Raw genomic sequence first — 25,744 nt, 5'->3', positions numbered from 1 at the left:
TAATTGCACAAAAAGTAGGTATTCTCGTCACATTCTGTATGTACCTAAGTGCTTTGAGATTCTGTCGGTTGTAAAACTTTGTGAAGTTATAATTTTGCTTCCATCCATTCACCACCGTGACGCTCTCGAGCCGAGCTAGCTTGACCCTATATGTCTGAAACATGGCAGCTAGATGAAACGGTACCGCATTCATCGCATAAAATAGATTTCTTTTCCATAAATATCAACTTTTATGAAATTATCTGTACTCTAACAATCTAACAATACTTACTGAATGCTTAAAAAATTATTTCATGTCCTATTAAAATGAATTAAAACAAATTCAAGGTACAAAACTGTTGTCCGCGAGGTTCAAAGCCAACACATCTAACACAGCTTTAGGCAAAGAGACTATAGGTATGGATGTAATTTCAAATAATGGATATTGTGAAGCTTAGAAATGCATACATTATCTGCTCTACCTATTTGTCCTGAACGACTAGACTTAGACGTGGTATGATTGACGTAACGATTATAGTTCAAAAACAACTCTTAAGATATTAAAAAGGGACACTCTTAGAGATCGTAGCAGATCTCACGTGAATGCGTGTGGTGAACGGATTGTTTTTTCTCACTTTTATAAATATGTCGATGAATGGTGTCTTTGTTGGCTGGCAGCGAAACTTTTTTATTGAATTAATGCATTTACTCAATGATTTACTAGTTTGTTCTGAGCTGAAGTAGGTAATGGTTTCAAAGCTTGACGCGTTAGATGACTGTCAGCTGAGAGCAAAATATCCTTCCTGGTTGTCAGTTAAAATAGGATCTTGCAGGGCAGTAGGTACTACAATCTTTCCGCGTGTTTTGTTCAACGTCGCGCTGATGGTATAGATCGATGACTATCGACTAACAGTACATTGACAACAGACAACATACAAATGGAATCCAAACACCTATTACGGTCTAGCAAATAAACTATATTCCGATTAGTGAATATTTGCAGCAAGGTCGAACGATAGAGCCGTAATGTTTTTATTGTAAATTGATTTTCAAGTTGCCGAAGTTGATAGGAAAAAATGTGGTAGATCTGAGTACTATTGTCGAAAGGTCACGACAGCTGGTATATTTACAACCATTTATGCATGAGTTATGGACTTACTTGTTTAAATTAAATTAAACTTGTTTAATAATGACTGGTTTTTTGGAATTTTTTTGCAAAATTATCCGAGCATTGCCACTAGGGAGAACTTGGCCAACTACTGACGAGCAAGGAACCAGTTGATACCAATCCTGAGGAGTAAAAAGCATCAAAAGGAGAACAGAGATCGTAAAGAATCAGAACAACTATTCCGAGCTAATGACACACGCAAGTTTTACGAGAAGATAAATCAGACTCGTAAGGGCTTTTCAATGTGCAGCCCTTACGAGTCTGATATATGTAGTGCGAGGTGCTCGACAGGTGGAAGCAGTTCTACGATGAACACCTTAATGGAAAAGTTGCAGTAGGAGGCGGAAAGGAAGTTAATCTAGGAGTGCCCATGGAAGATAGTAATGTTCCAGCACCTGCGTTACTGCACTGGGTTACTTCCAAGATTTGGGAAGAGGAGAAGCTATCGGAGGAATGGATGGAAGGAGTGGTTTGTCCCATCTACAAAAAGGGTGATCGAATCGAATTCTGCAACTATCGCGGCATAACACTGGTAAACGCCGTCTACAAGGTACTCCCAGGTGACTTTAATATCATAGCCAGAAACGACGGCACTGGCAATTTACGCTAGACTGAAAGCGGCGTCTAGGGGGATTGGGATAATAATAAATGCGTGGAAAACCAAATACATGACAGGAAACAAACGCGTACCTCCTACGGAAGGTAATAGTTGACAGCGTCGAAGTACAAGTGCTAGATGAGTTCGTATATTGGGGATCGCTGGTGAGGTGACTGCGGAAAAGAACACTAGTAAGTTGGTCTAGTGGCGCATTCAATCGGAAAATCGGGCCTACTTTGCCCTTCGCAAAACGCTAGGATCAAGAAGCATACGCCGCCATACAAAGCTGCCAATGTTTAAAATCCTTATCTGATCGGTAGTTCTTTATGGATTTGAAGGCGTGACGCTGCTCACGGAGGACATACGCGTTATTGTCTTGTCGCCGATAAGAGTACAAACTGAAAGCGGAGAGTGGCGGAGGCATATAAAACACAAGCTTCAAGTACTGCTTAAAGAGACAAGGATGCTGAACGACAATATGACTTCAACAATTCCACCAGCACCAAGAACAATGTGGCTCAACACGCCAGGTCTCTCGGCCGATCCGAAACACATGGGAAATAAGCGATAAGTGGCTCAAGATCGAGTTGAACGGAGGCGACCGCTTGAAACAGCACCAGCCATCCCGGCTCTATGCCGCTGACGAAAACGACGATTACGTCAAATCATAGTTGCCACAAATAGAAGTTTAAATTTTCAATGTTGAGCAACGAGAAAACTATGGTCAACTAAAAGGTTGTTGAGTGCGTATGAAATTTAGTATTTTATTACTCTAATTTTAAAATGAAACGCAGTTTGGACTTGACAATAACAATGTTGCTATAATTATCACAGTCCGTATATCGATCTTTAAAGTTTTGCTCCTTCGACAAATCCTCCCTTTCGTGGTTTTCAAGGCAGCATACGATACAGTCGAGCGCGAACTACCATGGCAGATAATGCATGAGAACGAATTTCCGGACAAACTAACGCGCCTTATCAAAGCTACCCCGGAGTGAGTGAAGTGCTACGTGCGTGTTTCGGGGGCACTATCGAGGCCCTTCGAATCGCGCAGAAGGTTGCGGCAAAGCTTTGGATTGACGTGTATGTTTTTTTTTCTTTTTTTATGGGAGCCTGAACCACTGCGACCATTAGTTAGATCTATTGTGGTATACTGCGATTTGCTGTTTGCATAATCAGACGTGTATGTTATTAAACATAGCTATTGAAGGCGTAATCCGGCGAGCGAACATCGAAACGAGGTGAACGGTCATCAGCAAAAATAGTCAACTCCTAGTCTTCGCAAACGACCTCGACATCATTACTAGAAACCTTGGGAAGGCGGAGACAATTTACGTCAGACTAAAAACGGACGCTAGGAGAATTGAGTTACGAATCAATGTGTCGAAAAGCAAATACGTTCGCCTTCCACGGACAGTAACTATTGACAGCGGTGAACTGAAAGTGGTTGATAAGTTTGTATATTTGAAATCTCTGGTCTCTGGTCTCTGGCGACAATAAGAATAAGGAGATTCAATGACGAACCCAAGCTGGAAGTTCTCCGCAACACGCTTCGATCAAGGAGCATACCCCGCCGCCCAAAGCAGATGATGTATAAAACGCTAATCATACCGGCAGTTCCGCTATGAACGTGTGATTGTAACTTTACTAACGGAAGCCATACGTGCGCTCGGCATATTTGAACGAAAAGAGTTGCAGACTATTTTTGGCGGAATACAAACGGAAAGCGGAGAATGGTGGAGGCCTATGAACCACGAGCTGCAGGCTCTACTTGGAAAGATTCATCACGCTTGGCCACAACGCAAGGATGCTGGACGATTGTGCTAGATGGCTCGACCAGGTTGAAACTGACTTGCGTGTGCCGAAATGCTCAACAAATTGGTGACGACTAGCACAGGACCGAGTATAGTAATTGTAGGATCTTACACTTTAAAACAGCATTATGGTCATACGGAGTGCACTTTTAGCTACTAACGAGGTAGCAACCTTATAGCGCCATAAATACAAAAGATATAGCATTGCTTACTTCAACAATATTGTAGATAATAAATCATTCTTCAATTGCCCCATATATCACTTTTTCAAATGATGTAGTAATCAAAAGATCAAAATCGAAGCGAAAAGAACATGCCAAGCCTTTGATATGAGTGGTTGTGAAAAAATGGAACAGCTGATTGTGAGGGTAACTAAAAAGATGGGGGTACGCTTAAATGAGGAAAAATGCTTTGTTTCTTGCATTATGAAAACCTCCGAAATGAAACAGTTTTGCTGACAGACAAAAGGGGGTTGCCTCTGACAAGAGGGGGGTCCATATCTAACCATTTATAAGGGGGTAGTTTCAATTGAGGAAAAACGCTTTTTTTCGCGTTTTGCTCTTTCTTAGTTTCTGTACAGGGATTTCCGGAAAGAAAACAGATGTACAATTGGCTTGGGGAAAGGAGATGACAAGCAGGGATGAGGAAAAACGAATTTGTTTCTTGCGTTATGGGAATTCCTGTTACGATAGCAGATGTGAAAATGGCTGGAAGACAAGGTGTCCCGAGTAGGATCGGACTCTCAGCTAGTCATTATCACGCAATTCCAGTATTTTGCTTAGTAATAATGCCTCCATAATAGCTGCAATCGATGGGCCTTCTTGCAGATCTGGCATGTTATGAGAGATTTTCTTCACGAAATAATTTCCGTTTCGTTCCGTTCCGACGTAATTTTGTTAATTTTTTATGTTGATTTTTATGATGAGAACTTTTGAACACATGAGTAGAGTATAGTTTTATTAATATCACAATGTCACCAAATTAAAAGTTTCGCACTGCACTGAGCACTTAAAAGGCAAAACCGTCTTGAGATCTGTTAGTAAATGGTTGATTTCTCTTTAGGTAGCACAATGCCGAATGCAGAGTACAGTTTTCGCAGCTTTTAATCGTTAAAAGCAATTATTTGTCCATTTCTAATCATCTAATTTGTAGTTTCTAGTAAACTAGAAATGCACACATATAATAATTTATATGTATGTATATTAAGTTTCTATAAACCGATTAGCTGTGTGTTTTTTGCACTTTTTGCAACATTTGCAAATTTTGAAAAGCATCATCATCTGTCGTTGTAAAGGAATAACCTGTCATGAACTACACTTGTTTTGGACAAGAATCATCACTGCTATTAATAGATACGTGCATCTTAATTAAAGTTTGCAATCTGTCTTAGGGTCTCAATTGACCAATAAAAGGTCAATTAAAATGCTACAGAAGATTGTCTGTCGTGACTGAAATATGCATAATCTGATCGGAACCTATGAGTTTTCAATATAAATATAGAACACACGTGATGTGCTCAGTGAATTTAGTGAGACAGTCAACTGTTGTTCAGTTTCGGGTGAATTGGCTCGCCGCTTGTCACGATTTTATAATTGCCTTGACCGATCGATCGTATAAGATCGTTTGCCGAATTACGCGGTGTCCTACGCGAATAAAATTCTCTAACAACTGGAGGTTCAAGTAAAACTAATATATTGCAGTAGAAGTGGTACCAAAATCAAATGGTCATCCACAGTGAGGATGAGTCTGATACAGCAGCCAATTTCGGGTGCTCCTTACAAGGTTCATTCGAAAATATCCAAATCTCGAGTGGGACTAGACAGTGTAGAGATAATTCATAGTCGTGATAAATCATAGCAAGGGAATTTTCAGTAATTAACTGTATTTTTTGGTCCAAATGATTATCCCAGTCAATGCAAACAACAGAAATAGCGCTTTTACTTTTTAGTTATTCGAGAAAACCATTGACAGACTACAAAATGGTCTGTTACTTATAACGATATTCTCTAGCCCTATGATTAATTTATTAACGCAAAAAATTCACTCCATTCGACCTTGGTGCATTCTAGTGCCTACTGATGCCATTAAACTTTACATAAATTTTTGCTTCAACCGGCAAATTTATTCTGTTTACTGACAGCATTATGGTCTTACGGTAAAACGTGCCTTTAATGACATCTTCGACACCATGAAAATGAATTGTCCATTATAGTTAAGCCCAAGCTATTGACCTTGGAACGGTCGCATTTTTCGCATTGGTCGAAGTGTTACTACAGCTGGACCTCATTTGAAGGCTTATTTTTGATGCAACAACCGGCAATTTGCAAGCGTAACTGAATGGTTATAAAATTTCACAAAAACAATCAGGTGAGCGTGCCCACCGGTGACAATTCGCTAAATGGAGTAATCATTACCGGCACGGCGACGAACAAAGGCAAAGCAAGGGCAACATAACAGTATTTTCAATTTCCTTCGGACGTTGTTGGTACCGTACGAAAATTGCATTAGGTTTGGATTTCATTTGTGAGAAGGGGTTTCCCCTGGTAGTACTCGGGTAATCTCGTGGCCTAGATTTCTAATCTAGCTCGTATTTGGAATGTACATGATGCATATGCACTTGTTTCGTCCAAGCCAGTCTATGTAGCCTCGGCATAATAGAATTGGTTATGCTTCTTAGTAAGTCTCGTGAAGCAAGCTGGTGCCTAACAGAAATTTTCCTACTTGCACGTTGAGGCTGATGATTTTTTCACGATTTTTGATATTCTGAGCTTGCCTAACTGCAACCCATTAGGTTACTATTTTAAATCGTAACACGAGCTGACAGAAATTGATTTAATGCGTATTAAATATTGTTAACCTGTCGAGTTATTACGCTTTCCATTGAATAATCTGCGCATAAAGGGGTAATCAGTGAACGGTAAGCTGACTCGATTAGCAATTTGCAAGCTCATAATCCAAACAGCATAGTCCATGCCTGTAACAAAGCCAAAGAGAAAATCATCAAAACAATATAGACACTTAGCCGGTATTGCGTTGCTGTGGAACTAAAGCTCGCCATACCCCAACGGCAACGGCAATCAGTCCATTCTCTCTTTGGCAACTAATTGATCGACCAGAACAGCGTAAACAAAATAGCCTCAAGTCAGTCGGTTAGCCGGTATAGTAAAAGCTTTTGCACCACTAACGGCCTTCAACTTGCGACTGATTCTACAGTTGATCACCCACCCACCCACGATTTCACCTTGAAGTGTACGGGTCTGATAGATTCTTGTGGTGTTCAAGTTCTTTACCGCATAACTATGCCTGATTGCGAAACGGTTTGCTAAACTAGAAATTTAAACGAACGACAATAGAATATTTTCATATACCGTTCTGTATCAATATCCGGACACCCAAGCATGCTAATACGCTCCGTAAAAAAATATTGACAAACAAAACGATAATAATTTTACTGTGATCAAATTTAAAGGTTAAACTTGCAGTAACACATCAATTTTATAATAGAAACTCAATAAAATACATTAAAATAAGAGAAATATAATGGTTTGTCTTGTTCATAAATCCTGACACCTCACATCTCATTGCATCAAAATCCACTTTTGAATAAAAATGTACAGATTAAATAAGGTCATTCTAGCGGGGATCACGGTATTACGGATTTTACTCCAGAAATTTATCACTCCACTGCGCTAGTGTATGAACCAAAAATGGAAGTACGTACAACACGGCTCGGCGGTCAAAAAGTATTATCAGGTAACGTCATATTTTTCGACTGATTTTAATATTTTTCTTTCTATAACGCGAAAGGCGAACATCGCATTTTAAGATTAACATTAAAAATTATTAATATTATTTGGAACGGTGGTTCTACAATAATTAATGGGTAAAGTAATGATTTTTTCAGAATGGTGGGGAAAGAGCGGAAAGCTGAGGAGGAGGAGGGGGGGGGTTTCTGATGGCTACGCTTAACAAATAGTCGTTGTGACTCCTACCTTTTGTCCAAAGTTGCAAGGTGCATGGGTCGAACCAAGCTATAATCTGAGATTATAACCGGATTCGAACCCACAACATTCGCCAGTGTTCGAATCCAGTTATAATCTCGGTTTATAGCTCGGATCGACCCATGCACCTTCCAGCATTGGACAAAAGGTAGGAGTCACAACGACTACTTGTTAAGCGTAGCTACCAGCTACCTCTCCACACCTTTCCGCTCTTTCCCCCTATTCTAAAAAAAATCATTACTTTCCCCTACCGTCCCTTCATCAATTGTAGAACTACCATAAAAGTGAACGTGAGTTTGTATGTCCCACCGTAACTCCAGAACGCCTTGACGGATCTCCACCAAACTTGGCACACACATTCCTTGATATAAGAGAATTAGCACTGGGGGGTTGATAAGAGGAGGGTCGTAACAGTGGGGAGGCCATAACTCCTAAATGCCTCACCAAACTTGTCATACATGATCCTTGACATAAGGGAATCAGCACTGAAGGGTTTTCAATAGGGGGGGTTCATAACAGGGGGGAGGCCATAACTTCGAAATGCCTGGACGGTTCTTCATTAAACTTGGCACACATGTTCCTTGACATAAGATAATCAAAACTGGCGAGTTAACAAAAAGAAGGGGGGTAAGGTTTCCTAATAGGAAGGGGGAGGTTCCCTAATAGGGGGAAGCCATAACTCCGAAACGCCTTGACCGTTCTTTATGAAACTTGGCACACATGTTCTTTGACATCAGAAAATCAGCACCAGGGGTTGACAGAGGGGGGCTAATAAGGAGGAGGAGACCATAACTCCGAAACGCCTTGACCGTTCTTTATCAAACTTGGCATACATGTTCCTTAACATAATGTAATCAGAACTAAAGGAGTTGACAACAACACTTAACAGTTTCTCTGTTAAGAAAGAGGGAGGTCTCCCATAAGTGACGGTGGAACAAAAGCGGGAGCTGATGACCAGAGATTGCTGACAGGAAGGGAGGAGTAACGACCACATGACTGTAACAATTTATCCGTACAACAGAAAAATTCAGAATACGAAACACTAAACTGCAATACTCGCTGTTGTAGATTTGTCAAGTGTAATTATGCACCAAATCAAAGTGACACGTAAAAAAGTGTTCGATCATTAGTGGAACGACAGGTTGGAAGAAACACTGTTGCTCCTTCTACTTTTTTTCATTAGGATAGCTTAGTACTAAACTAATGAATAAATGAAAATTTGTGGCTAGAAAAGTACAATAACAAAACTATTCATTTTCTCTATGGGTGGAGTGGCCATTGTTAAAAGCGGAAGGTGCAAATAGGAAATATGTCTTTGTTTCTCTCTCTTTATAGGGTTTTATAGGGATATCTGTAAACAAAACAGATGTGGTAGCATGGATTGGCGCTTATGGGTTCATCTGAAATCAACAGTTCTGAAACGACATGAACGCTGGCATCGCGACTGAACAGGATTTACTCATTTGACATCTATTTGGGGTTTGTTTACTATCTGTTAGCCGAATTTCGCGAACGCGACATATATAAATTCAAATTAAACGTCTCAAAAGCGTATTATCCAACAGTGTTCCCCTTCAAACTACTTGGAATGGCAGTTTTCGTGCTTTTCTGACCTGCCGTAAACGCCTTTAACAACATTCACTTCCATCATTTTAACCCGGATTCTAAGTTCATGTAAACAAACCACCGATGTAAAAGAAGCGAAGTTATGTACGTTGGTGCAAAACTCTATTAGACGCATCCTTTCATTGAAATTCGGACACAAAATGGCGTGCATTCAAACTTAAAGTGAGTTCTCTAGCTAAAACAATTGACATGAACCTTCTCTAAAAATATAAAAAGTGCAGCATCGCAAAAAAATTAGATCAAACGCCAGATAATTTTATAAGCTTTAAAACTTAAAAGAAGTAAGTGAATTGCTTGTGCCGTTCTTGCGATGTTGCGATATTTATGATACCGACTATGAAAACCTGATTTCGAGAAAAACGGCGTTGCAGTTTTTATTCCTTGTAGATGCTCGAGACGCGCGAATTCATGGTTCATTCTTCGCCTCCATACACCGTTTTCTTGCACAGCGCCGGTTCTTAGCACCCGCCGTTAGAAAACTCCGAGTGCTCGTAGGCCCTCTTCCAGCAATGCCCACGTTTCGTGCCTGTAAAGGACAACCGGTCGTATTAGCGTTTTATAAAGTATACACTCAGTATAGGGGCTCAGATTATTCGACCGCAAGTGCTTGTGGATCCCGTAGTAGGCCCGATTTCCGCGGATTTTATTTATTTATGACTGTCGCTACATATTACTTATTCTAAGTTTAAAAGTTATTTTACTCATATTAAAATCGTAGATATGTCAAACTCTCTACAATAAACATTAAATGAATTGTTTTGGGCATACTCAATATTATGATACACAGGAACCCGAAAGAAATGAGGCTGGCGGGTAGGCCTTGGAGGCACGTTGATTGGAACACGACTCAGCAAGTCGGGGCAGTCGATATTATTACCAAGAAGGTCGAAAACTGGTAAATGGCTTGGTAATGCGTACCATCGGTGCCTTGTGCACTGGGCATAAAATAGACCCCACAGTGGTTCACAGCCTCTTACCTAGCAACTCCTACCCCAACCTCCTCGTGGTACCAGCCGGGATACGAGCAACCTCGGTTGGAGATCGGGTAACCAACCCCGGTGGAAACCAAGGTCGTATGCTGACAGGGGAGGAGGGCTCCTTCGAGCTACGTTGGCCCTCCGGCGATACTGTGGGGTTGGTTGCGGGCTTTGCAAGCCTGAACCACTAAAAAAACCAAAGCAATGGACTCCGTAAGTAATAATAATAACTCTAATAGGAACAATCGGCAAAGACCCAGGCGACGAAAACGGACTAACGATTGGAAATTAGGAACATGGAACTGTCGGTCTCTAAATTTCCTCGAAAGTACCCACGTGCTTTCTAAAGAAGTGAAGAGCCGCAAGTTCGACATCGTAGCGCTGCAGGAGGTATGCTGGAAAGGAACGATGGTACGTACGTATAGAGATGGTCATACCATCTACCAGAGCTGCGGCAATACACACGAGCTGGGCACAGCTTTTATAGTGATGGGCGAGATGCAGAAGCGGGTGATCGGGTGGTGGCCGATCAACCCCCGAATGTGCAGATTAAGAATCAAGGGCCGATTCTTCAATATAAGCATAATTAACGTGCACAGCCCTCACCTCGGAAGTACCGAAGATGACAAAGACGAATTCTACGCGCAGTTGGAGCGTGAATACGACCGCTGCCCAAGACATGATGTCAAAATTATCATCGGGGACTGTAATGCTCAGGTTGGTCAGGAGGAGGAATTCAAACCGGTGATTGGACGGATCAGCGCTCACCCGCAAACGAACGAAAACGGCCTAAGACTTGTCGACTTCGCCGCTTCCAAGAACATGGCCATACGTAGTACCTTCTTCCAGCATAACCTCTACCATCGGTACACCTGGAGATCACCCAACCAGACAGAATCACAAATCGACCACGTTCTGATAGATGGTCGGCACTTTTCAGACATTATCGACGTCAGAACCTATCCGGGCGCTAACATTGATTCGGATCACCTAGTGATGGTAAGGATACGTCAAAAACTATCTGTTGTGAACAACATACGATACCGCCGCCCGCCACGGTATAATCTAGCGCGACTGAAGCAACCAGAGGTCGCCGAAAACTACGCGTTATCTCTCGAAACCGCGCTGCCGGAAGAGGGAGAGCTGGATGAAGCCCCTCTTGAAGACTGTTGGAATGCCGTGAAAACAGCCATTAACAGCGTAGCGGAGAACGTCCTAGGCAGTGTGGCACCGAATCGACGTAACGAATGGTTTGACGAGGAATGCCAGCAGATATTGGAAGAAGAACGCAGCGCGGGTACAAATGCTGCGTAGAGCCACCCGTCAGAATGTGGAGCGATACAAACAGAAGCGGAGGCAGCAAACCCGACTCTTCAAGGAAAAGAAGCGCCACCAAGAGGAGAAGGAGTGCGAAGAACTCGAACAGCTGTACCGCTTTCACGACACACGGAAGTTCTATCAGAAACTCAACGGATCTCGCAAAGGCTTCGTGCCGCGGGCCGAAATGTGCAGAGATAAAGATGGAGGTATCTTGACTGATGACCGTGCGGTGATCGAAAGGTGGAAGCAGCACTACGATGAACACCTGAATGGCGTGCAGGCGGAAGACCATGATAGCGGAGGAAGTGACCACGTTGGTGCAGCAAGCAACGAAGATGTGCCACCCCCATCGATAAGGGAAGTTAAAGAAGCCATCCAGCGGCTGAAGAACAACAAAGCAGCGGGAAAGGATGGCATTGGAGCGGAACTTATTAAAATGGGCCCGGACAAGTTGGCCGGCTGTCTGCATCAATTGATTGTCAAGATTTGGGATACGGAACGACTACCGGAGGAGTGGAAAGACGGGGTTATCTGCCCTATCTACAAGAAAGGTGATAAGCTGGATTGTGAGAACTACCGAGCCATCACTATCCTGAATGCCGCCTACAAAGTGCTGTCCCAAGTCCTCTTTCATCGACTATCGCCAATAGCCAATAGATTTGTGGGAAGTTACCAGGCCGGCTTCATGGAGGGTCGGTCTACAACAGACCAAATCTTCACCCTGCGGCAGATCCTCCAGAAGTGCCGCGAATTCCGAGTCCCCACGCACCACCTGTTCATCGATTTCAAAGCCGCATATGGTAGCGTAAACCGACAAGAGCTATGGAAAATTTTGGACGAAAACGGCTTTCCGGGTAAGCTTACTAGACTTATCATGGCTACGATGGATGGGATCCAGTGCTGTGTGAGAATCTCGGGTGGATTGTCGGACCCATTCGAATCTCGCAGGGGACTTCGACAAGGAGATGGTCTTTCCTGCCTGCTATTCAACATTGCGCTTGAAGGTGTTATAAGGCGAGCGGCGATCGAAATGCGGGGCACGATTTTCAATAAATCCAGTCAATTTATCTGCTTTGCTGACGACGTGGATGCTGTCGGCAGAACATTTGAGGCGGTGGAAGATCAGTACACCAGACTGAAACGCGAAGCAGAGAAGATTGGATTGCAGATAAATACGTCTAAAACGAAGTATATGCTGGCGGGCGGGACCGAGCGCGACAGGGCTCGCTTGGGCAGCACCGTGGTAATCGACGGGGATGAGTTCGAGGTAGTCGACGAGTTCGTATACCTTGGCTCGCTGGCAACAGAGGACAACAATACCAGCCGTGAGATTAAAAGACGTATTATCAGCGGAAGTCGGGCCTACTACGGACTCCACAAACGCTTGCGGTCGAACAATCTGAGCCCCCGTACAAAGTGCACATTGTACAAAACGCTAATTAGACCGGTTGTCCTCTACGGGCACGAAACGTGGACATTGCTAGAAGAGGACCTACGAGCACTCGGAGTTTTCGAACGGCGGGTGCTAAGAACCATCTTTGGCGGAGTGCAAGAGAACGGTGTATGTAGGCGAAGAATGAACCACGAGCTCGCGCGTCTCTACGGCGAACCAAGTATTCAGAAAGTGGTTAAAGCTGGACGGATACGTTGGGCAGGACATGTTGCTAGAATGCCGGACAACTATCCTGCAAAAATGGTTTTCGCATCAAATCCGGTAGGAACAAGACGAAGAGGGGCACAGCGAGCGAGGTGGCAAGACCAGGTGGAGCGAGATCTGGCGAGCACTGGGTGCCGGAACTGGAGATCAGTTGCCATGGACCGAAACAGATGGAGAAATTATACTGCGCAGGCCTTGTCATAAGACGTTAGGCCAATTAAGTAAGTAAGTAAGGTCGAAAACAAAAAGCCGTTGCAGTAGCGTTCTTCTAGTTCTCAGCGTCGGTAGATGAATAAGCGCGCATCGGTTTTCGTAACGTGAACTCCAGTATGCTCCGTACGAGTGCACAATATAACGACTTTAGGCAGTAAACATTTTTGAATTGCTTAGTACTTCGTTTGACTAACCCTGTGAAACTTAATCTGCTGTCTAGTAGAATACCCTGATCCTTCACTGTATTTACACGGTTGATACTTGCTGCTGATATTTTGTAATCGAATGTTATAACGTTGTGTCTTTTTCTGCAGAAAGAGACAGCATTACATCCACTTCCATCCCGTATAGTGTGCACCAGTTTACTAAAGCGTCAATGTCAACTTGAATTGCACAGCAGTCAACCGCTAACGTTACTACACGAAAAAAATTTACATCATCTGCGAGCATGTATTTAGGAGACTGTATAGTGGTGCAAAGATCGTTCACAAATAATATAAACAGTAGTGGACCTAGGTGGCTTCCCTGAGAAACACCCGATTCGATCTTAAACGGAAGTGAACTCGTTCCATCTATGCGGACGTATGCAGTACGCTCGGTGAGATACGACAATATCCACCGTGTTAGCCATTCGGGGAATCAATTTTTTTTTTCTAATTTGGTACTACACCTTTGAATCTCACGGCTGGTATTATTGTCCTCTGTTGCCAGTGAGTCAATGTATACGGAGTCGTCGACTAACTCAACTACCTACCTCGTAAACTCATCCCCGTCGATTTCCACGATACTGCCCAAGCGGACCCTATCGCGGTCGGTCCCGCCCACCAGCATATAGTTTGTTTTAGATGTATTTATCTTCAACCCAAACTTTATGCTTCGCGTTTTAGTTTGGTGTAATGATCTTCCACCGCCTCTAGTGTTCTGCCGACAGCATCCACGTCGTCAGTAACGCAGATAAATTAACTGGATTTAATGAAAATCGTGCCCCGTATTTCGATCGCTGCTCGTCTTATAACACCTTCAAGCGTAATGTTAAATAGCAGGCAGGATAGACTATCTCCTTGTCGAAGGGGAGGGGGGGTTTGTCAATCCAGCCGAGATTACCGAGGGTCCCACCCATCGTAGCCATCATAAGTCTGGTGAGCTGACCTGGAAAGCAGTTTTCATCCAAAATTTTCCATAGCTATTGTCGGTTTACACTATCGTATGCGGCTTTGAAATCAATGAACAGGAGCGATTGTAATTGTGGAAATTCGGCACTTCTGGAGGGCAGGGTGAAGATTTGATCCGTTGTAGACCGACCCACCATGAAGCCGGCCTGATAACTTCCCACGAATCTTTTGACTATTGGTGATAGTCGATGGAAGATGTCTTGGAAAAGCACGTTGTAGGCGGCATTTAGGATAATGATCGTTCGGTAGTTTGCATAATCCAGCTTATCGCCTTTCTTGTAGATATAGCAAAGACGGGGTTTTCCACTCCACCGGTAGTCGTTCCGTATCCGAAATCTTGACAATCAATTGATGCAAATAGCTGGTCAACTTGTTCGGGCCTATTTTTACAAGTTCCGCTCCAATGCCATTCTTTCCTGCTGCTTTGTTGTTCTTCAGTCGCTAGATGACTTTTTAAACTTTGCTTATCGATGGGGGTGACACATGTCTGTTGCTTGCCTCACCAATGAAGTCACTTCCTCCACTATCATATTTTCCACCAGCACGCCGTTCAGATGTTCATCATAGTGCTGCTTCGACATTTCGATCACCGCGCGGTCGTCAGTCAAAATACCTCCATATTTATCTCTGAACATAGTATCCCGGATGGTACCGCGAGGAGGTAGCGATAGGAGTTGCTGAGTAAGAGGCTATGGTCCACTGTAGGGTCTATTTTATGCCCAATGCGCAAGGCACCGATGGTACGCATTACCCAGCCGTTGACCAACCTACGGCTACATATTCTTAAAATATTAATCTTTCGAACTAACCAATCCAAAAATTTCAAATTTCTAAAGTCGAAAAACTGCCCCTTTAAATATCGTTACCAGGCGTTTCAAATGTTACTAAATTTCCGATTAGTTAGTAGTATCAATTGAAATGCTTTCATTACCGTTAGATTCAAATGATATTCTTGTGATTGTGATTTCTTCTACTGCCAGATGAACAAAACACAATTGTTCAATTTTTGTTTAAACGATAAAAGTTTAAATTGATTGATTGGTGATTTTATTTAATAGGAAACTGAACTTAAGGCTTGATTGGCCGCCTATTTTTGCATGTGGTTTGTGGTTCGGAACACCCTTCACGGAGGATTGAATTGTTAAACCATAATATTATGCGCTTACTTTTGTATAATTCGCTATATATGGCAAACCCGTCCTTTGCGTTTGGTTTGTTACAGTAGAACGCGAAAAGTCAACGTACCAAACTTGATGGCCTAGATTTGTAGTCATTTGTCATTTGTAGTTTTTGTGCATCTTTCGCTAGTTGCTAAATATAAAATCCTGAAAATAAATCACCATCAATACCCAGTCTCGCCGTCAATAAACTAGTCGCTGTCGTTTGACTAAACGTTCACATCAATCGTGGAGTAGTGGGCAGGAACGGAAGTAAAATTACTTGAACAAAAAATACTGAGAAAAAGTGACCGACACTGAACTTATACCGCTGGAAGTATTCCTCCGTTCGGTTAATAGTTTTGCACGGATTTTCGATTCGGCAAAATAAGAGGATGAAGTTAAACACAGAAGTAAATAAATACCCACGCAGCAAATAGTCGCGAACCGGTTCTAATTTTATAGTCTTGACATCTACCAGCTAAACGATACGCAAAATAGTAAAATCGTTAAACTACTGTTACAGTACACATTGGAACTGGATTTAGTAATTTGAATTTAAATAGCACGCGCCTGAGAAAACTTAGTCTAGACGTTTGCTCACAATGTTGGAGCCCGAAGGGCGGCATCGACAAGCCGCGAAAGATTTTCCTGATGCAACTTCCTGCGGTGATTTCACGATGTCACCGTAGAACCTGTCCCGCGTTCTATAGGTTGATCGAATACCTACGAGAGTGTAATAATGCGTAAATATACCGCTATAGTGAACAATTCATAAATGAATAAAATGTGCTTGTTATATTGTAGATATATTTGTTCACTAAACATTCACTTACCTAACCGAGGAATGGATAGGTCACAAGTGGTGGTTATCCGTTAGTTCGACAATTAATTAGTTTATAGTGTTTACATCATTATTGTTTGTTTTGATTTGTGTGCTCTTCAATGCTATACTACTCCATGGCAATTCTTTTATTATTTAATTTTACCGAAGCTTTTAATTATGAACCATTACGCTGTAAATGGTAGATGTAACTGGAACATTGAGCTGTACAATTTATTATCGCATATTGCTAGGTACGTTGTTGAGGCTGCCAAACCAACATTACCTAGCCTCTTGCATCATATTCCAGTAACCGAACTCAAATTATATTTACTGCACGAAATCTCCACCAAACATTTAACAACATTTGCACGCTTCTTCGTATTCGTTTACCGGCAACTAAACACCCAATAAAATAAAATAAATAATAGTAGCAATAAATTGTTCCGTTTGTCTTCTATTGTACAGTCTACGAGGCGCGTTAATTAATATCCTGCTATTGGAGACTAACACAGTTTTCCCATTGAAAATTATTTGCAAATATCATTGACAGATATTATTGCCTGCAATCACTAAATATTGCTAGCATAGTAAATGCAGTTTATTGCACGTAATTGTTAACGACATAACTGCTAGTGTCATCCAAGGTGCAATACTGCTCCAGGTACTACCAGGTTGGTGAATATAAAGTTACTTGTTCAACAGGAAATTAGACGAATGATAACTTGAAGTTCACCTACTGCTCAGGTGACCTATGCTTTTAAATGTACTCGCTACAGATTCTAATGACTTAACTAGTTAAGTAATCTTAGATTTTTTATGGTAGGTTTTTTGTGAAAAGCGGAAATTTAATGAACTGGAAAAATGATATACATTCATATCTAGTTATTTATGTTTCACAAGTTGCATATCATTTTTCTCAGTACATTCAGTTTTTTCAAAATGCGTTTCACAAAAATGCATTTACTACATCTCTTAATTTTCTATGTTTGAAATATAATATTTTTGGAAATAAAAGTGGGACGCATAATGTTTTATTCTTGCTTGCCAAGGAGATATCCGGTAAGTAAACGTTTATTTCGTTTCTACAATAAAATTGACAGACTTTTCCCGTCCCAACAGGTCAGAAACTATTTATTTATATTAAACCTAGACGAAGCTGGTCTCCTGAAAGTAAATCGTGTTGTAAACATGCACAACTTTCGCTTATCCTCAATCGATTTTATCGTTTGAACATTGAAACTTCTCTTCCCTTCAACTGATTATATCGATATACTGTAGGAATTTATTTGCTACTGATTTTTGTATGCAAATGTAGTAGACGAAATGGGTGTCCTACATGTTAGTTGAAATATACTTCAAATTAATCTTTCTCAATAAATAGTGCTTTTAACCATTTTCGAAGAAATGTATGAATGCAAATCAGTGATAACTTTTATTTACTTACTTAATTAGCTTGCCGTCCTAAGACATAGGCTGAAAAACAAAATTTCACCAATTCACTCGGTTACGGATTACCGGTCTCTAATTCCTTAAAAACCATATACTCTCCGCCAGATCACGACGCTTCACCTGATCTAACCGTCTTAGTCACTGCGCTATATATTCTGCTTCACATTTTAGTCTGGTCTAGTCTTAGTTCAGGCACTCGCACAGATGTTATGCTGATAATCTGATAATATCCTAGTGTATAGAAGTTTGAATCAGTTCATTCAGCTTCCTGGGAAAGCAGTTTTCGTTTATGATTCACAATAGTTCTTTTCTGGCGATGGTATCATATGCAGCTTTGAAGTCAACGAACAAATGGTTCGTGGGAATTCTGTAATCACGGCCTTTTAGGAGAAGTGTAAATATTTACTCCGTTGTTGACCATCCCTTAACGAAACCAGCTTGACGAATTGCCACAAATCTGTTCGCAATTGGCGATAGTCGGCGGAAAATTATTTGGGACAGTATTTCGTAGGTGAGTTCTCACACTCGGCGTAGAGCGCGTAGATAATCACACCTTTCCAATCCTCCGGTTGCTATTCTGTTTCCCAAATTCTAACAATTAGTAAGTGGCTAGTTTTTCTGTGTGTTTCTGTTTAATAAGCTCCGCTCCGATGCCATCTTTCCCAGTCGATTTATTGTTCTTTAGCTGCATGATGGCCTCAACTTTGCCTTTAGTTGGGCCTGGCAACTCTTCGTCGTCGTCGTCGTCGTCGTCGTCGTCGTCATCAGCAGCTTAGAGCCGGGGTGATTCGTGCTGTTTTAAGCTTCATTCAACTCGAACTTGGGTTATTTGTTGCCCATTTCCTAGGGGTTGTTATATTTTCAGTTTGTACTCACTCCACCAAATACCGTCCACAAGGGCGCGTATGTCTTCTGTACGCATTGTCAAATCCCCAAAAACTACGGGTCTAGAAGGGGGTTTGTACATTGTCAGCTTCATATGCCGGCTCATACCTCTTGATCGTGCCGTTTTACGAAGGGTGAAGTAGGCTTGCTTGAATACGTTGCTGGATCTCCTCATTTGTGTTGCCCGTGGCCACTAGCGATCCCACATACACGAGCTCATCTACCACTTCGGGTTCGTCGCTGTCAACAATTAACGTCCGCGAAAAACGCACATAGGTCTCGTTTGAGTCTCTACCATACATGTATTTGATTTTCGACGCATTTATTTTAAACCCAATCCTCTTAGCCTCCGCTTTTAATCTAGCGCAAATGGTCTCCGTCGCACAATGGTCCAAACAGCGAAATATGTGATCGTTTGATATTGCGCCAAAACGTAAAGTTTTTCGCATATAGTGGTTTTAGGAACATTTTTTGGTATAACAAGCCCCTTCTTGTGAGAGAAATCTTTGGGTGATTAATTCCCTTAAAAGTGAGATACGAAATTTATTTTCTCATATATTCGCTATACAGGTTTAGTACTTTCGGTAAAGTTGTAGTAAATATTAATGCAAACAACTTTGTCAAAGACACCATACACCATACAACCATCTCTTCATGGAAATTATCTATGAATCGTTATTCGTGGACAAACCCTTTAAAACAATTTTTAAACCCTGACTTATTCTGGTCAACTTTTACGTGTTAATAGTGTTCTAGAAAGTTGTTTAACTTGCTAAAATCAACGTTTTTGTAGAACATTATTATACGTGATTTTCTGAAATTTCGGAGATTTTGAGCTTTTTTGATGAAAAATAGTACTTCTTTGAGCTTAAATATTTCCCAAGGTGGCAAATGGTGGCAGATCAAACAACTCGTACTTAAAAGTACAACAAAACAAACGTAGCCTGCGTAGTTTGCTACATTTACTGAAAATCCTCGATCCTATGAACTCTTACAGCCTCTCCCAGCGGAGATTCGAACATATAATATACCTCGATGCCAACCGAAAGGCAAAATTTTAACATATGTCTTATTTTACATCAATTCGATTTTTTTTTGACAAATGAAGAACACTCAATTTCAACCTAAATAGCTTTTAACTGAAAATAATTCTCCATTTCTTGAATAAACTGCTTAAGCTTAGGCTATGTCCGATTTATTTATGTAAATACGCATGGCCGAAATAACCAACGAATCACTAATGGCCGAATCACAAAAGGCCGAAACACGAATGGCCGAACGTTATATTGGCCCAAAAATATTCACGGTCGTCAACCTGCACAAACGTTGGGTACATGCTGTCCGCTGCCGTTCGTTCGGACATAACTAAGGGATAATCCCTACTAGCCAGTAGACCTAGGAAAATGCATGTACCTAAATAGAAGTGGTTTCTGCAGGGGGGCTGCTCCCCTCCCCCTTCAGTGGCCGGCGTTTCCGACGGCGGGTTACCGGCGCATACTCGCGGCCTGTGGGCGTCTCGCCCTGAATCATCTAGGAAACATGAGCAACAAAAACTTTGTTGACGCAGTTGCTCTTTTGTTAGGCACTAAACAAAAACGTTCTTGAAGCATTTTTTTGTTTTATAGTAAATAGTTGTGTTGCTTATTTTGTTTCTTGTTTGATCAAAGTTATTTGTTTTTAATTGAATAATTATTTAGGGATTCCGAGAAAATTCGACCTTTCGTGATTCGGCCTTCTGTGACTGTTGTTGAAATTCGGCCATTTGGATTTCGGCCATTCGTGATTCGGCCATTCGGTACCAGCCCGTCAGAATTATTCATGAAAACAGAGATTTATTTGTTTTTATCTAACACCGATCGAATTGTTATGTTTCGGCTAATTTTCGGATCAGCATTACAGTATTATTCGGTCGAATAAAATTTCGAATTTCACGTATAAAATATATTTCATTAAACATTTTCCAAGCTCCACAAAGACATTCAATTCGTTAAAAATATAGATTGTACTCAGTGACCCCGTCACCCAGTACCGAACACCGAGCCGACTGTTAAGTGTCCAGTACTGGGTGTCACAATTGTTAAATACCGTCATCCGGGGCGAGATTGTGCCAAAAAAGCATATATTTTTGTTCTTTAGCTCAGTATACACACAATTTAAGAACTAAGTTGATTTCAATCCTGTCAATATATACTAAATTGTCCAATTAACAACTACCGTAGAGATGGTTTAGTTACAATGAAACCTAATACTGGAAATGCATGTGTATGTGAAATCCACAAATTGGATCGATCGGCTTGGCAAGTTTCGAAAAATATTATTTTCGCAATCGGATTTTTATCCAACGCATAATAACCTTTCAATACATTGTAAATGATTAGTTTATATTCATACCTTCAAGATAGCAAGTTGATGCGATTTCTTGTTTGAGTTTGTTTATGCGGGACATTTTTGACAAGCGTTATTTCCGCGTATTTTTGATCGCGAACTGTGAAACCCTGTTTAGGCTAAATAGTTTGCTAATATTATCTATGTTCCATTGTAAGTTATGAATAAATATGTTATTTTCATCATCATTTTGAATTTAGGTCACCAGTTTTTATAGATATAATAAATTTTCACAAATAAACATTTTTGGCTTTTGGAACAATCTCACCCCGGATGGCGGTAATGATTTTTATCGATTTCTCATTTCACTTCTAAAATGGTTCATTAGTGATGTAAGTGCAGGTTACACGCATTTTCAATGGAAAACAGTTCTAAATTACACTTCTAGTGAATAAAAACTGAAGATATGTGTTGATTTTATATATGTCGAAAACCTTAGGTGTTCGGTACTGGGGCACTTCCCCCTATATTTTCTTACTTTTATTTAATTAGACTCATTATCTAGGCTTCACCGATTTATTATTAACAATTTTGTTCCAAATTTATTCTATAATTGAATCGTTTGTTCGAGAATCGAGAAATCCCACTAGTCCACTCCACAACAACAAAAAACTGATTTTCTCAAAATTTTGAACCAATCCTTATATTTTTTGGTATGAGGTTCTATGATAGTATCTAAAATACATTATGTAGACTTATCTTTTGATCAAAATAATGATTCTAGCTAAAATTACAAAGCTTTAAAGTTGATGGATATTTGGGGTTTCTCAAACAAACGAGAAATTGACAGTGCACTTAAGTAGTTTTAGCCCGATTCTATTCAAACTTGTGATCTTTCCATGTTCATAGTGTGTAATTTGCTACCATATATCACTGGGGATGTTAATTTAGTACGTACCGCTAAGAAGAAGAAGAAGAAGAGGGGAGGGGCGCTAAATATTATTTATTAAAATTTTTAAGTAGAATAATACAGGTTTTAGGAAAAGTTTTGTACTTTTTTAATCGAAATTTTAATCACGGTTTGCATTTACCTATTAAAAAATAAAATATAAATGGAATAACGGCGGCTTTTGAATTGCATAAATGGACCAGAGTAACACGAATTCACAACGAATAGAATACCTTGATTCTTTGCTAGTAGTAATTAAAGATAGAACCAGAAAATAAACTACTATGATTATGGAGCAAAATCTGAGAATAAGGGTCTGTTCTCAAATTACGTTATTCCAAAATGAAACGGAGATACGTGAACAGCACCTTAAATACTTCGATGTGAAAAACGAGTTTGGTCTCTACATCCAACTAATGTTTTATGGAAGAATCTAAAATTTCTTGAGTTCGATTACTTTTTGAATTATGCAAAAGTTTCTATTTAATTTGTATGAGAGTTCCCCCCCCCCCCTTCCAGAGAGGGAAGGGGTCATAAACTAGCTTAAAAAAACTTGCCTCCAAAAACTCCCACATGCCACATTTATTTTCAAATTTATGTTCGATGTTTATGTTTATGAAATTTATGTTCCATCCCCCCACCTCTTAGAGGTAGGAAGGGTCTCAATCCACCATCGAAAAAAATTCTGTCTCCAAAAACCTTCACATGCCATGTTATGCAGAAATTTGTATTTCATTTGTATGGGAGCCCCCTCTTCTAGAGGGAAGAGGGGTCTCTAACCATGCTAACAACATTCCACATACCATACGCAATGTATATACACTGAAGTTGCTTTTTACGCGGCTATTTTTACGCGAATTTCGGAATTTACGCGGTTTTTTACGCGAATTTCGGAATTTACGCGATTTTCGGAATTTACGCGGTTGTTTTTTACGCGGGTTTCAAAATTTAAGCGGATGTGCTCAAAACGTCTATTTTTTCGCGTAGTGTTGAAATCCACAAAGTTTTTACGCGATTTTCGGAATTTAAGCGGTTTTTTACGCGGTTTTCGGAAATTACGCGGGTTTCGAAATTTAGAAACCTGCTGAAAATACCCTCCCGTACTCTATATAGATAGATTTAAGATTTATTTTGGACTCGCTTATAGTGAAAGCTGAAATATTTACTTCCAGTAATAAGAGTGATTTGTGCCCATTATATCAATATGGCAGCTGATAAGGTAAAGTTCAGTAATATGAGTCACGTACCATATTCTTTTTACTGGTCTTACTACATACAACTCTAGGTTAAGCAAAACAGTTAAAAAGTTGGTCAGTAGTGACGATGTTCAAAATATCACAGCCAATCTTCTATGATCAGCTATTTTAATGAGACACCCAAGCAAACGACCAACTTCTCTGGGCTGAATGTTGCTGCTTATCGGCCTTTGCTTGCGTAGCGAAGCCGGCCGGCGAAAAAATAATTACCATTTGGAGCTTCCGCCACTCGATACTGCCCGTAGGCTTTCTGACTGAATGGATATTGAAAATTTACGCATTTAATTTTTATTTACCTACCGCGGCGCGGGTACAGTAACATGAAATTCGATGTTTTGTCGGTTGAGTTGATTTAATTTAATGAAAATTAGAGTGGGTGCTCCATCTTCGAGCAATTAATCATTTAAGGTTTATATCAGATTTAATTCAGAAGAGATTTGCGTGAAATGCAATTGATTAGTGCACAATCAGGATCATATTCTATCCTATATCTGGTCTATTGGAAATTTCACATCAGCTTCCGTCGCGACACTTAATTATACGACTTCCGCTTATCGATTTATAATAAATGCAGCAAATTTACTTCTCCATTAGTGTGATGATTAATTGGTTGTTTTTTCCTCCCTCTCTCACTCTTCCTCTGCATTGCAACCCTTTTGACAGGCTGCCGCTCGCGACTACTGGTGCGCTCGCCCCGCTCATCTACGCGCAATACCACTGGAGCTGTGGCGCAACCTGACGCAACCGGACGGGGGTCGATGTTCGCTCGTGAACGCACCCTATCATCAGTTGACCGAGCTGAACTTCACCAATTATTTTCTAACGGTAAATGCGTCCTCCCTGGAGCGGGTCAGCTGCAGCGGGTACGAATTCGATGCGCGCATTTTTGGCCCTACCATTATCAGCGAGTTCGGTTTGGTCTGCGACAGGGACCACATGAACAGCATCGTGGAAATGTGCTTCCTTGCTGGAGCTGCGATGGGCAGCGTAGGAAGTGGATGGATATCGGACCAATTTGGTCGGCGACACACGCTTATGGCTTTCGCAACTATTCAAGCTGCATCAGGTGAGCTTAACTATAGGGCAGTAATCAGTTGTCTATGTACTCATGTAACTGAGTCAGATTCACTTTACTAGCAGAATGGGTATATTATGATTAGCCAGATGGCGAGTGCAACGTGATGGTGACAAACCGAGGGTTTATGCATGAACCAAATATCACGTTTTAATGGTTTCAGTTTTTTCTACAGGAATGCCTCGACGATGCATTTTTATGACGTGATGGAATTAGTTCATGACGATTGGTAGAACAATTCAAAGAACTAGTATACCACAATGGAAGAATATTGCTTATACATTCCTTTACAAAATTAACAGCAAACGTGATCGGCGAGTTAAAGTTCCAGAAGTCGATGCAAAACAATGCACTAACGTTCTTTTATTCGTACCAATCGATCATAATTTGTCCCCCGGTCATGCCGGACAATGGACATGTAACAACATGTAATTTGCACCTGACGTTGATTGATTAAATTAAACATTCCCATCAGTCAAAAAGATTCTCAAAACTAAAAATGCCCAAGTGGAAAACTTAATGACTCTCCGATCAGCAGTACTCAACAAAATGTGTCAGAATTGCGATTTCAGGGATCACAGTTTGATATTCAGTATCTATTTGTTGTTTCATTTTGACCGGGTAGACATAGTGTCAGTGCTTTATCACTCATCAAACGGGACGTGTTGTGTTTAATAAAATGTACCGAAGCTGAATGAATACGAGATACCTACCTAGATGTACATTAAAACAAAATAAACATTCTTTTCACAATTGACTCACAGCTACCGTAAGATATTACCACAAAGTTCTCACGTTTAGTGATTAAGTCGCCCGTTCGTGACCATACACGAGGAAGCATTGCAAATTGATTTTTAGTATCAGCCGACAAAACACCTTTCGCGGCATTGCGGTGGTGGCCGTTTAAATTATGTGGTTAATGCTGCGAATTAGAATAGCCTTCAATTGGTTTCATCATTAAGTTGATCATCAGAAGCGGATATAAAATTTAATACTCCCAAACAGTTCCGCGTGACCGATCCAACGACTACCGGAGGCATTAAAAATATTAATGTGAAACGCACGACTCACTGATAAGATCGGACACACAAATAACAGGCTTAAAACGGTACAATGCAAGCTGTCCACGTGTTTTTCGTAGGGCACTCAACATGAATAAAAAATTACTTCGACTCCAAATATATCGAAGAAAAAAATGAAGGACTTCCTGCTGTTGGAATATTTACCAGCCTTAAATAACCAACAAGAAATTTTGGCATATTATATATAGCACATCAGCCTGAACGCGATATTTACA

General features: G+C 40.9%; 1 protein-coding gene across 1 annotated transcript in view; it reads left to right on the top strand.

Annotated features, from left to right (window-relative positions):
* LOC128741941 (organic cation transporter protein) overlaps positions 1-25,744 on the top strand; it is an 83,757-nt gene that overhangs the window by 21,893 nt on the left and 36,120 nt on the right. Inside the window, exon 2 of the mRNA XM_053838075.1 lies at positions 24,036-24,438. Within this exon, the coding sequence (XP_053694050.1) occupies positions 24,036-24,438 (403 nt within the window). The remainder of the gene's footprint in view (positions 1-24,035; positions 24,439-25,744) is intronic.

This window comes from Sabethes cyaneus, chromosome 3 (genome assembly GCF_943734655.1).
Source record: "Sabethes cyaneus chromosome 3, idSabCyanKW18_F2, whole genome shotgun sequence".
NCBI lineage: Eukaryota > Metazoa > Arthropoda > Insecta > Diptera > Culicidae > Sabethes > Sabethes cyaneus.
This window is presented reverse-complemented; position numbering and strand designations above follow the sequence as displayed.